Genomic DNA, 13,240 nt, shown 5'->3' with positions numbered 1-13,240 from the left:
GGTACAATTCCACACAATTCCCACCACCCAATCTCCATATCCCACCCCCTCCCCTGATAGCTTTCCCATTCTCTATCCCTCTGGGAGCATGGACCCAGGGTCATTGTGGGTTGCAGAAGGTAGAAGGTCTGGTTTCTGTAATTGCTTCCCCGCTGAACATGGGCGTTGACTGGTCGGTCCATACTCCCAGTCTGCCTCTCTCTTTCCCTAGTAGGGTGTGTCTCTGGGGAAGCGGAGCTCCAGGACATATTGGTGGGGTCTTCAGTCATTGACCTATTTTTAAGGTTGTACAAGCGTGGTCTAGAGACAGGTAGCAAAGGGAATTCTGAGAGATGGAAAAACCAAAATTCGATGAAACTGAACTTTGCCTCTGACTTACTTCTGTGACTTGGAACAACTAATGTCACAACTGCCTCAGTTTCTTTTTCTAGAAAATGCAAATAGAAACATTATCCTACTTAATTTCTTGAGTTCTGTGAGGATCAGTAGAAATAATTTATGGAGAATGTTCTCTGGGAAGGAAAATTGCTATAAATACCTACTGTTATCTCTATTGAATTTATTAGTCATTGTAGCAGTGTCATATAGCTGAAATTGCCTTGTAGGAAGAACTTTTCATCCTAGTATAAGGCTGATACAAGGCAGGCTTCTAATCTATTAACAGATTTCTAAGAATGCCTGTTGGAGACATACAATGTGGTTCCCTCAAGTTCTTTTATTATTATTTATTATGTTTATTTGATAGCCAGATATCGAGAAGGGAAGAGGAGATAGAGTGCAAGAGAGACAGAGATATCTGCAGACTTACTTCACCATTCATGAAGCTTCCGCCCTGCAGGTGGGGACTAGGGTCTTGAACTCTGGTCCTTGCACATGGCATTTATTTGTTTATCTATCTATTTATAATTAATTGATTAATTAATTAACTTATTTACCTCCAGGGTTATTGCTGGTGCCTGCACTATGAATCCACTGCTCCTGGAGGCCATTTTTCCAATAGTTGTTGCCCTTGTTGTTATTATTTATTCTTGTTATTGCTGTTGTTGTTGGATAGGACAGAGAGAAATCAAAAGATGAAGGGAATACAGAGAAGGGTAGAGAAAAATAGACAGTTGTGTACCTGCTTCACCACTTGTGAAGGGACCTCCCTGCAGGTGGGGAGCCGGTGGCTTAAACCACGATCCTTATACCAGTCCTTGGGCTTCTCGCCATGTGCACTTAACCTACTGCGCTAACGCCTGCCACCTGTCCTTGATCATGTTAATATGTGTGCTCAACCAGGTGTGACACCACCCTCCTCCACTCCCACCCAAAGTTCCTTTGTAGGCAAAGCTGGCGTCCCAGTTTGTTTTCTTGGTTTTTTTTTTTTTTTTTTTTTTTTGTATCACCATTATGCTATCTCCCCAGCCCTGGCATGCCAACTTGTTAGGTACTATTATGGAGTCTAACACTGGGGGGCTATTACCTAGAAGTGATTTAGACTTGTGTCCTGGCTGGCTAGACATGCAGTGATATTCCAAGGTATGTGGTATTTCCTTCCTGAAGATAACTAGTTAGACATATCAGCAGTCAGAATCTCTCTGTCAAAAAAGCCCAACAGTCCCCTTTCTGACAGAAGATGTCACAGCAAGTTGTTCTTTTACTGCATACCTCTGTATTCTTTTGCGGGTTAGCAGACTATCAACTTTTGTTTTGCATTAGATAAAGTCACATAAACTTTTTTTTTGGTATTAGCAATAGAGATAGCAATGTTATCAAGGAGATAAATAACTGTCAAACAGGCAACATGTAAGCATGACATCTCTCTGTGCCTGAAATGTACACTCTGCTTTAAAGTGTTGATGTTCTTTTCTACTGTTTCCAAAACCTCTTTCCATGAGTTCAGCAACATGGTCCCTGTCAGAACAAATGTCAGAACCAGGTTAGGTTAGCCTGTTTGCCAAATATTTAGCTACGGGGTCAGAGGAAAATGTCTAAATTATTATAACTTGAGTCTCCAAGATTTCCAGAGTGTGCTTTCATACAATTCATTATTGGTAGAATTTGGGACTATTTGAAAAGCTACAGAAACCTTTCCTGCTACAGAAAATAAATCATTACTAATAGCTGATTCTCCCCCCTGCTCCCATTTTATTTTTTAAATTGGAACTTTTCTCTGAAACAGTCACATGTCATCACCGTGCTTTTCTTCTCTGCTTAATGCATTTTTTTTCTTTATTCTGCCCCAGGATGGTCGTCTGAGGGTAAATGACCAGCTGATTGCAGTTAATGGGGAATCTCTTTTGGGAAAGTCCAACCATGAAGCTATGGAAACACTTAGGCGATCAATGTCCATGGAAGGGAACATCAGAGGGATGATCCAGTTGGTGATTTTGAGGAGGCTGGAGAGACCAGTGGAGGTGATGTTAATCTGTATTTTCCATAGCAAATTATCAGCCAGTGCATGCAAATTTCCATACCTGGTATGGTGTTTAGGCTCAGACTGATCCTAAAATTGGAAAAATATGCCCAGGACTCTGATGGATTTATGTCATGGACAGGTGGTTATACGTTTTAGTTCTAACTAGAATGTCTTAAAATGTGCATTTAAAGTGAGTAATTTATCAAATGTAACAGGTCTATATTTTCTAGTTTCCCCCCTAGAAATTCCTGAAACTCTGGACTGTACAAATGAGACAATATAAAAATGAAGCATTAAAAGTATAAAGCATCTTTGCCTGTCTTTACTGATGTGTTAGCAGTGTTCACACATTAAAATGTTCATAATCAGATGTATACAATGTGTAATATCAAGATTGTTACAATGCAATCAACTCTATATCGCTTCCCCAATTGCCTATGCATGAATAAACCATATGGAGGGGACTTAGATAATTCAAAATTGCATCTGTTAAGCTAGTTGATCAGTTTATGTTATTAAATAAATGTTCTCAGTGAAGGAGAAACTTTGAAATCATGTCACTGTTATTTTTAAATATAAGGAATAATTTTATTTGTAAAGTTTATTAATTTTTCTCATCTTCAGTCATATTCATTCTGGGTTGATTTTTGCAGAGAGAGAGAAAGAATGAGAGAGAGAGAGAGAGAGAGAGAATAAGAGAGAGAGAAAGAGAAACTACAGCACCAGAACTTTTTAGCAATGTGATGGAGTCTGGGCTTGAACCTGGATCACATGCATTACAAAGCAGAACAGTTTTACTTATAAATAAAGTATAAGAATATTCTCAAATGATACTATTCATGAATATTTCAGTGATATACTGTTGTTTATGCTATACAATTATACTATTATACGTTCAATAAAGACAGAATATTTTCAAATGTCATATTATGTTTATATTTATACTTATTTTAATTACGCAGGGTAACTTACTAAACACTTCTAAAATTTTGTGTGTGATGCCAGAGTCTTCCACATGCTTTATACACTGCTTCTGAAGTTAACTATCATTCTTTTCAAATTTAGACAGGGAAAAAGGGAGGGGGCAGAGAAAAAGAGGAAAATACACCCATAACATAGCCCCATCAGTGGAGTTTCACCTGTCTCATGGTTCCCTGTGATGCCAGGCCTCAAATACAAAACATCACAGTTAAAAAAAAGCATGTGTTGGTTCCACCAAGTAAGATATGCCCCACTCCCTAAAAATTACTTTTAAGAAAAGAAATCAGGTCATGGAGATAGCAAATACTCATATGTCTAAAGCTCACAGACCTCAGGTATCAGGTGAGCAATGGTTCACCCAGTTAAGTGTACATCCCACCAAGTGCAAGGACCTGGTTTGAGACCTCCCCACCTGCAGGGGGGACACTTCACAAATAGTGAAGCATGTCGGTAGGCATCTGTCTTTCTCTGTCTCTCTTTCTATCTTTATCTCCCTGTCCTCTCTCAGTTTCTCTCTGTCCTATCTAATAAAAATAAAATAGAGAAAAAAAAAAAAAGGAAATAATGGCTGCTGTGCTGTGGTCACCAAGCCCCAGTGATAACCCTGGTGTCAAAAATAAATAAATAATAAAAATAGATTCCAGGTTCAATCCCTGGCATCACCAAAACCCAGAGTTGAGCAGTTCTCTGGTTTCTCCCTCTGTATCTTTCTCTCATTCAAATGAAATACTAAAAAAAGAAATGAATATATATATGTGTGTGTGTGTGTGTGTGTGTGTGTGTGTGTGTATTTAAAACAACATTAAGAAAAAAACAGTTCAAGATGCTTAAAAGTCAAGACTAGGTAGTTTCTGACCTGATAGAACACAGACATTGCTATGTGTGAGGACCAAGGTTCAAGTCCCCAAATACCTCTTGTAAGGGGAAAGCGTAATGAGTGATAGAACAGTGCTATAGGTGTCTCTCCTTCTCATTCTCCCTCTCTCTCTCTCTCTCCCTCTCTCTCTCTCTCTCATTTCTTATTATTTTTTTCTCTCTACCATCCTCTATCAAAGGAAAAGGAGAAAAAATAGTGGCCACCAGGAATGCTGGAGTCTTTTCGTAGGCACTGAGCCCCAGTGATAACCTTTGTGGCAAAACAAACAAACAAAAAAAACAAATAAATAAGCCACATGTGTCATCTAAAGATAAATAGTGCTTGTATAGCCCAGTAGTGTGTAATATAAAACTACTGCTGAACACACTCATATAAATATAACTAAATATTTCAGCTAAAATAATTTCAAAGTATTTTCAGATTTAATGATAATAGAATCAGTTGGGATTTCTGGTGATTAAAAACTTGGACTTAAGTTCAAGTTTTTTTATTTGTTTAATATTATTAATATCCTAGGGCTTCTACTTCCTAGCTATGTGATGATTGCATAGGAGTGCTGGTACTCAATATTTGCTCAGTACTTGTGAATGTCAGGTGCTTTTGTTAGTTTCACACCTGAATGAGTTCTCATTTCCCAGCACACAATAACCAACCATTTAATAAATCCTATAGAATAAATAAAAGTTGCATCTGTTACCTAATTCATCTCAGAGTACAAGTCAAAACAGAAAGCTTGGTTTATAAACTATGTGTTTGTTATATTACCAACTACTGGAAAGGAGTAACAGTACCTTTTTACTCTTCTGTACATAACCTTGTAAATGTTAAGCAAATGTAAATTGGCCAATTACTGGAGACTATGTATAATGAGCAAACTTGTTTTCAACATGTGTGTCTGCTTAAGTGACAGAGACTTCCATGAATATTTAATAGACCTTACTTATATGTACAGTTATAAATCCCTTATCTATTACATCCCATCATGAGACTTGATTCTTTTATGGTTTAATTTCATCCTTACTCTAAAGCCCTAGAACTTCAGAGAACCCAGTTATTAAGATGGGTGTGAAGGTTGGCCTATGGATCCCAGAGTCACCTGAGATCTACTTACTAAGTTTTTCTTAGTATTTTGGGGGAGGGGGGACAAAGATCCCTCAACTCTGAGGAAAATCTGGAAGACACTGCTCTAGAGTCCTCCTTGTAAAGAGAGCAACAAGACTAAAAGTGGATATGATTCTTTTTTTTTTTTTTCTTTCCTCCTCCAGGGTTATTGCTGGGCTCGGTGCCTGTACCATGAATCCACCGCTCCTGGAGGCCATTTTTCCCCCCTTTTGTTGCCCTTGTTGTAGCTTCGTTGTGGTTATTATTATTGCCCTTGTTGACGCAATTCGTTGTTGGATAGGACAGAGAGAAATGGAGAGAGGAGGGGAAGACAGAGAAGGGGAGAGAAAGATAGACACCTGTAGACCTGCTTCACCACCTGTGAAGCGTCGCCCCTGCAGGTGGGGAGTCGGGGGCTCGAACCGGTATCCTTACGCCGGTCCCTGCGCTTTGCGCCACATGCGCTTAACCCAATGCGCCACCGCCCGACCCCCGATATGATTCTTAAAAGTTAACTTCCCCATCTTCCCTAATCTCTTATTCTTCTGTAAATGTTAACAGTATAATGGATAGCCATTCTGTATTTTGGTTTTTCAAGTTAACACATTCTACTATTCTTTTACCATAGACATTTTTTGTCCTAATCCCTATACTCTGGAGTGGGTTGACAATTATTCCATCAGAAGAAAGTATTAAGCTTTCAGCTCATTACCCATTCTCAGAAGTCTCCTGTTAATAGAGTTCACTAGGGAATTTATTGGCAATAGGAAATGGGACAAAAAGCAATTTTTATGAGGACATTTAAGGAAGATCCATTTTCAGCTTCCCTGGTATTTACATGTTTTCCATAGGGGACTGAACAGGCACTCGGCTATCAGCTGTTGAGGATCTGTGGCACATGTGAAGATTAAGGAACATTTTTTTCTTCAAAAAACAGCATACTAATATACACCTAACCTAGATTAAATAATTAAAAAATACCAAATCTACAGGTATTTGATCTCCCAAGGTCTCTGCTTAACTGCATCAAAGCATATGCCGCGTGTTCTTGTTTTTGGTCTGTTCTCCTTCGACCAGCTGTCACCCTCAGGAACAGTGAAAAAGCATCCAGAACCTAGAAAGGAAAAAAAAAAAAAACCCTCAAGACTGCTTATCCATCCAAGAAAATCAGTTGGTTAGGTTTAGTATGAATACCGAATGGTTCCTTGAACATTATATTTAGATTAAAAAAAATTGAAAAATCTAGTTAAGAAAAGTCAAAATATAGAGTGGATGGAATATTTTCTCACATTACCCAGATGTACAATATACGTAAACAGTTTTGATGAGGACCTGGTAAAGAATACAGAATGAGCCCTTGATTGAATCAAAACCATTTTAAACAGAAACATGTTTTTCAAAGAATGAGCTTGAGGTTCAATTGTAATTCCATTTGAGCCTAGAGATTTAGTATTAAAAAATGGGTTATGACCTCATTTTTTTTCTTCCCTCCCCCAAAACATCTTCCTCCCTGATACAAGCTCATCTTGGTAGAAGCAGAATATGTTTAAAAATCCATTATATTTTTTATTGGCTGGGACACTAATGGAGGGCCCTACGACAGCTCTATTTTACAGGCTGAATACTTTAATTAGGCTGGTTACTGATCAGTTGTTGTGATATTGATTGTGTCATTTATCAAAGAGCTTGGAAAGCAGATTTTTTTTTCTCTACTTCTTCTTTCTGTTCTTGTTGTTAAATCCAAGCACAAGACTATGGAAGTTATTTCCTGTTTCCTCCAGCTTTTATTTGGAATTAGTCTGCCTTCATGCCAGTCTTGGTTTGACCAGCAATACAAAAGCAGAGATGAACATTGGACATGTGGAGCTGGGAAGACAGCCTAATGGCTATGCATCTCACTTTCCTGCCTGAGGCTCTGAACTTCCAAGCTCAATCCTTAGCACCAACAAAAAAAAAAACCCAAAAAACAAAAAACCAACCAACAAACAAAAAAACAGAGTTGGACAGTGCTCTGGAAAAAAAAAAACAAAAAACATTAGACATATGAAAAGTCTTATAAGCCTTAACAGAAAGCTAAAGGACTCTCAACAACTGAGAGCATTTTGATAGCATCTTAAGAAGGCTTCATATCTATATCTATGTCTATATCTATATATCTATATCTACATATCTATATATCTATATTTATAAAATATTTTGTTTGACTTTATAGGATGCTGAGTTTTTCTAACTACAGAGGAAAGTATATAACAAAAGCTCTGAGTCAAATGCATTTCTCATAAAGAAAGAGATTTAGGGAAGGTTTCTGTTATGACATGTTCCACTCACAAATGGTCAAGGGCATATCCACGAGATGGCTTCCAAATTCATTCTCTGTAATCTGTAGAAGACACATACTTTGAGCAAGTACACACTCCAGTTCCCTCTGCCTCAATCCTCTTGAGTACAAGCTGAATTCTCTAATAAACCCCCTTCAGGTTCCCTTCTCAGCACTTATGGGACAGGGTTCATGGGGGTTTTATTCTGGATACAGCAGTTTAGAGAAATTGTGAATGTGTTTACAGGCTGTCACAATAAAAATAGGAGGGAGAAATTTGGGGGAAAGAGAGAGAAAGAAACTATCTCAGGAGAACTAGTGTTTGGCAGTATTACTGCAGTTTATTTTAGCTCATGGCCAGAAGACCCAGTGCCTGGAGTGGGGCACACTCACGACATTTCCAAGCCAAACCTGCTTGGGGTCTGACTTGTCCTAGAGCATATGCACTTAGTCACTGAGGGAGAGGGAGAGAGGAACCAGCTGGTTGGCAGAAAAATACCCTTGGCATGAACTGTATTCTTGTATTGACACTGCCACAAGCTGTACTCCCAGATGGAAGAAAATTTGAAAGAAGCTAGTTGTAAATGGAGGGAAGAATAATAATGTTAATCCTCTTTTGTGCTGGCTATCAGCACCGCATTGTCAGTATTTTTGTTACTTTGTACTCAAATATATTTTAACTGGTAGGACCATATTGATTTTCTACAATTGAAGACTTCTTTTCAATAAGCCCGTGGAAAATTATATAGGAATGCCATTCTTTTTCCTTATATCAATTGACCAAGTTGAACATACTAAAAAAAAAAACCAGTGTGTGTGTAGTTTGCTATATGACATATATATATATTTTTTTTTTTCATCCCTTAGGAGTCTGCAGAGTGTGGGGCATTCTCTAAGCCCTGCTTTGAGAACTGTCAAAACTCTGTAGTGACCACCAAGAGAAATGATAACAGTGCAGTGCATACATTTGGCACTTGTAATCCACAAGACAAACAGAAAGGTAAGAGTCACCATTTTTATCCACTGCAAACAATGTGAGAAAATACAAGTGTGTCTTGAGAGAGAGAAAAAGAGAGAGCAGGAGCGAGCAGAGTGGAGTTAATTAGACTAAGTGCAGACTATGTTACTTTGAGTCATGAACACTAAGAGGTGGGGGAAGTGCTGACTGAGAAGTTGTGAAGCAGATTCCTGGCATTGACTCTGGGTTAAGTGACAGTTCTGTGCTTGCTGTCCCAAACATGGAGGGTAATATATAAAACAAACTATGCCTGGAAAAAGAAAATCTTAAACTGTTACATGTTTTGACAATCTTTTGATATTGGAAGCTATCAAGTATAAATAACTACTCAATTTACAAGATACAGGATCTATAGGAAGGCATCAAATGGGCACAGCATAGCTCAGATTGACACCAGATTACATGATGATCTTAGTAAAAAGCATGAACTGCAATCATGTGATAGTTGGAATGGTTTTTGCATTTTTTGTCACACGGACTTACATTTATTATCTAATGTGACTATACTTCTAGTAGAGCTCAAGAAGTAAATAAAGAAAGAAATAAAAACTTGAAGGGTCACATGGTGATTCACCTTGTATACCATACACATTACCATGCAGAAGGCCCTAAGTTCAAACCGCCAGCCCCCACCTGCAGGAGAAGCTTCACAAGTAGCGGAACAGTGCTACAAGTATTGTTCCTAGCAATCTCTCTCCCTCTCCGTCCTCCTATCAAAAACAGAAAGAGAATGAAAACTTAAAATAAGATAAAATGGATACCAGAAATGGTGGTGTTGTGTAGGTACTGAGCCTTCAGAAACATCTCTGGTTTGAAAGAAAAAAAAAAGAGTTATTTTTAATTATACTTCAAGTCACAAAGAAAATTCTCTTTATTTCCATATATCTGCCTTCTTTACAAATCTTCATTTTTGTCTTGCAAAAGCAATGCCTATTTCTTAGAGATCACTAAGGAAGGAAAAAAAAAAAAAAGGCAGGAGGTGGTGCACCTGGTTAGTGCACATGTTACAATGCTCAAGGAGCCAGGCTTGAGCTCCCAGTCTTCACCTGTAGGGGGAAAGCTTCATGCGTGGTGAAGCAGAGCTGCAGGTGTCTCTCTTCCTCCATATCCCTTCCCTTCCTCTATTTCTGATAGTCTCTACTCAAAAAATAAATACAGGTAATTTTTCAAAAATTTTTAAAAAGAAAAAAAAGCAGTAAAAAGGGATCAGGCAGTGATGTACCCACTTAAATGTACATAGTACCAAGATCTGGGGAAAAGATCTTAGAAAAAAAAGATCATAGCACAAAGATCTGGGTTCAAGCCCCCACTCCCCAACTCCAGGAAGGATGCTTCATGAGTGGTGAAGCAGATCTGCAGGTGTCTAACTTTCTCTCCCTCTCACTATCTCCCCATCCTCTCTCAATTTCTCTCTGTTCTATCTAATAAAAAATTAGAAAGAAAAAAAAAGGAAAAAATGGCTGCCTGGAACAGTGGATTCATAGAGCCAGCACTGAGCCTTAGTGATAACTCTGGCAGCAAAAAGGAAATGAAAGGAGAAGAGAGGAGAGGAGAGAGAAGGGGATGGGAGGGGAGCAGAGGGGAGGGGAAAGGAAATAAAAAGAAAGAATCTAATGTGCTTGTATCTGTCAAAGATATAATCAACATATTTCAAGTATTTCCTTTATACAAATATATATATGGAATATTCTAAAGTTAGGAAATTACTTTTTAACTCAATGGCACATCATGAATGTATTGTTCTGTCAGTAACAATTCTCCATCCTCACCTTCAGTTAGCTCCATACTAACCTGTTGAAAATACTGTATATTATGTGATCAGCCTCTTTTCTTTTGATACTTAAGCTCTTACCAGAATTTACATGAAAAAGTGACTCATTTCTGAGAATACCTCATTAGAAGGGAATTCCAAATCAGAGATTCTTGCAGATTCAGATTGTTATATCAGATTGGTGTATTTTCCCCCCTCTCTGAATTCCTTTATTTTCGTGAGAGTAGGAGCAAGAGCTATAACCATTTACTAATGTTTATGGTCTGATAGATTCTGTGTTTAGCAATTTGCATGCACACTTGAAATGAGTAATATCATTATCTCTACTTTATGGTGAAAAAATAGAAAGTAGAAAGAATAAATTGCCATGCATTTGATTCTTGCAGACTGGACTCAATTATTGTCTCTTTGACTCAAGTTCACTCTCTATGCCACAACATGGAGACTCTTAGATTAATCCACTGAAACTATTGAAATCATTATGCTAGGAATATTCATTAGAAGCTGACTTTGCTTTATATTCAAAGTATATGTCTCTACTTACTTTCATAAAGAAAGTAGTCTTTCATGATAAAGTAGGTTACCAGTAATTTATCCTATTTTATTTATTTTTGCCACCAGGTTATTACTGGGGCGTGGTGCCTACACAGCTACACTGCTCCTGGAAACCAGTTAATTTATTACCTAGTTAATTAATTTATTTATTACATAGCACTGCTCAGCTCTGGCTTATGGTGATATGGAAAATTGAACCTGGGATTTAGGAGCCTCAGGCATGAAAGTTTCTTTGCATAATCAGTATGCTGTTTACCCCCAACCTTATTTATAATTTTTATAAAGGAGGGAGAAAAAGAGAAAGGGAGACAGAGGGAAGGAGAGATACCTGCAGCACTGTTCCAACTTTCCTGAAGCTTTTACCATGCAGGTAGGGACCAGAGATTTGAACCCATATTCTCATACATATTAATGTCTATGCATCTGGAACCTGGAGGCTAAAAAGATAGTTAACATACAAAGCTAAACTAACTTGAACAATCGTGAACCTAAAGGCTGGAATAGTGCAGCTGAAGAGTTGGGGGGGTCCTCCATTTTGTAGATAGCTAGTAGGCATATTTTAGTTATATTCCAAAGGGCCTGTCTTTACTAGTTTTAACCTGGCTATAATAGGTTTTTTTTTTCCCCATGAGCCTGAAATCCTTACCTTTTCTAAGTGTTCTGTCTTAAATTTTGAGGACTGCTGAGGTCTCCTGAATGAGAAGTCCATGTCAGGTAGCTAGTAGGCCACTGAGACTCATGAAACCTGAGTCTGTGTTGACTTACCTCAACTGGCATGTTTGAGGAATTCCTTTAGAGAAACAAGACTGGGGGCCAGATGGTGGTGCACCTGGTTGAATGCACAGGTTACAGTGCAAAAGGACCCAGGTTTGAGCCCCAGTACACACCTACAGGGGGGAAACTTTGCAATTGGTGAAGCAGTGTTGCAGGTATATCTTTGTCTGTCTTCCTCTCTATCACCCCCTTCCCTCTAGATTTCTGGCTGTCTCTATAAAACATATAAATATAATAAAAAATTTAAAAAAAAAAGAAAAACAAGACTGCCTGGACAATGTCATGTATGCTTAGTAAGGAGAGAAATCATTAGAGCCAAAATATTAACCTTTTTTCTCTTCTTTGGATAGTTAAAAACTTAACGTTGATATAGTATGTTCCATTTTTTTAAATAATAGTACATCTATATGTGTGTGCTTATAAGTGTGTGTTGTTGTCACATTGCCACACATAAAATTCATTGTTAGAAGAAATTTTTGTAGTAATTATATCACCAGGAAATTCACATTTGTGTTGGAAAATTGCTAGCAATGCTTGCGTTGGAAGAAGTGTGGTGATCCAAGACTGTAATAAGGATGGAGGTTGTGTCCCAGAAGTTTACTCTAAAATCCTATTAGGCATTTGAATGGTAATGAAGTACACCAACAGTGTATTCCCTGAAGAATCTAGCTGGCAGAGCTAACTGCAGGCCAAGAAACATCCTAAGTTCAATTTGTCTTTGATTTGTTATTACAACTCTACTGGATGATCTCACCACCACCCTGACCCCCCCCCACACACACACACACAAACACACATCCCACCCTTCAGTTTTTCTCTGCCTGCTACTGCTTCTTTTTCATTTCAAGTGCACCTTGGCCTCTGCTTTCAGTCACTTATTGGCCCTACATCTGCCCAGCACTGAAATCTCCTTTATGATTTTCATTGTCACCCTTTGGTTCTGTAGCCTACCCTACTGGTTATTTGTTGTTGGAGGACATACAGTATAATTTTTCTTAATGTATCTTCTTTCTGGGTACCACCATATCTACCCTTTTGTAGCATGCATGTAAGTCATGACCTCTGGAGCTGTGATCAAAAATTGAACCATCTTTTTCAGTTTGACTTTTTTTCATTGAATGCTTCCATTGTGCAGTGTGCATTAAAACAGGGAGGCAAGGATAAACACAGTGGTACTACTGACCTCAAGAATGTACTGAAGAGAAATAGGGTAATATTGTTAAGTTAAGGGCCAGATAGTAAATATTGTTTGCTTTTGTGGGCCAAGACAATATTTGCTACAGCTCTTCAACACTACAACTGCAGTGCAAACACTGCCATAGACAACACATAAATGAATGGCTTGTTAAGTGAAACCTTATGTACAAGGACAGATAGTGACCGGTTTGGTCTCAAGGTTACAGTTGCTGAGCTGTCATGGAAAGTTACCAATTTCCTTACCCTTC

The 13,240-nt window shown here is 38.2% G+C and overlaps 1 protein-coding gene across 2 annotated transcripts in view; it reads left to right on the top strand.

The window, feature by feature from the left end:
- Positions 1 to 13,240, top strand: part of PARD3B (par-3 family cell polarity regulator beta) — a 1,240,289-nt gene that overhangs the window by 749,435 nt on the left and 477,614 nt on the right. For both annotated transcript variants that reach the window (XM_060194068.1, XM_060194070.1), the window contains 2 exons: positions 2,229 to 2,399; positions 8,545 to 8,677. In XM_060194068.1, coding sequence (XP_060050051.1) covers positions 2,229 to 2,399; positions 8,545 to 8,677 — 304 coding nt within the window. The remainder of the gene's footprint in view (positions 1 to 2,228; positions 2,400 to 8,544; positions 8,678 to 13,240) is intronic.

The sequence above is a fragment of the Erinaceus europaeus genome, chromosome 7 (genome assembly GCF_950295315.1).
Source record: "Erinaceus europaeus chromosome 7, mEriEur2.1, whole genome shotgun sequence".
Taxonomy (NCBI): domain Eukaryota; kingdom Metazoa; phylum Chordata; class Mammalia; order Eulipotyphla; family Erinaceidae; genus Erinaceus; species Erinaceus europaeus.
The sequence above is the reverse complement of the archived record's forward strand: the minus strand, read 5'-3'. Positions and strand labels throughout refer to the sequence as shown.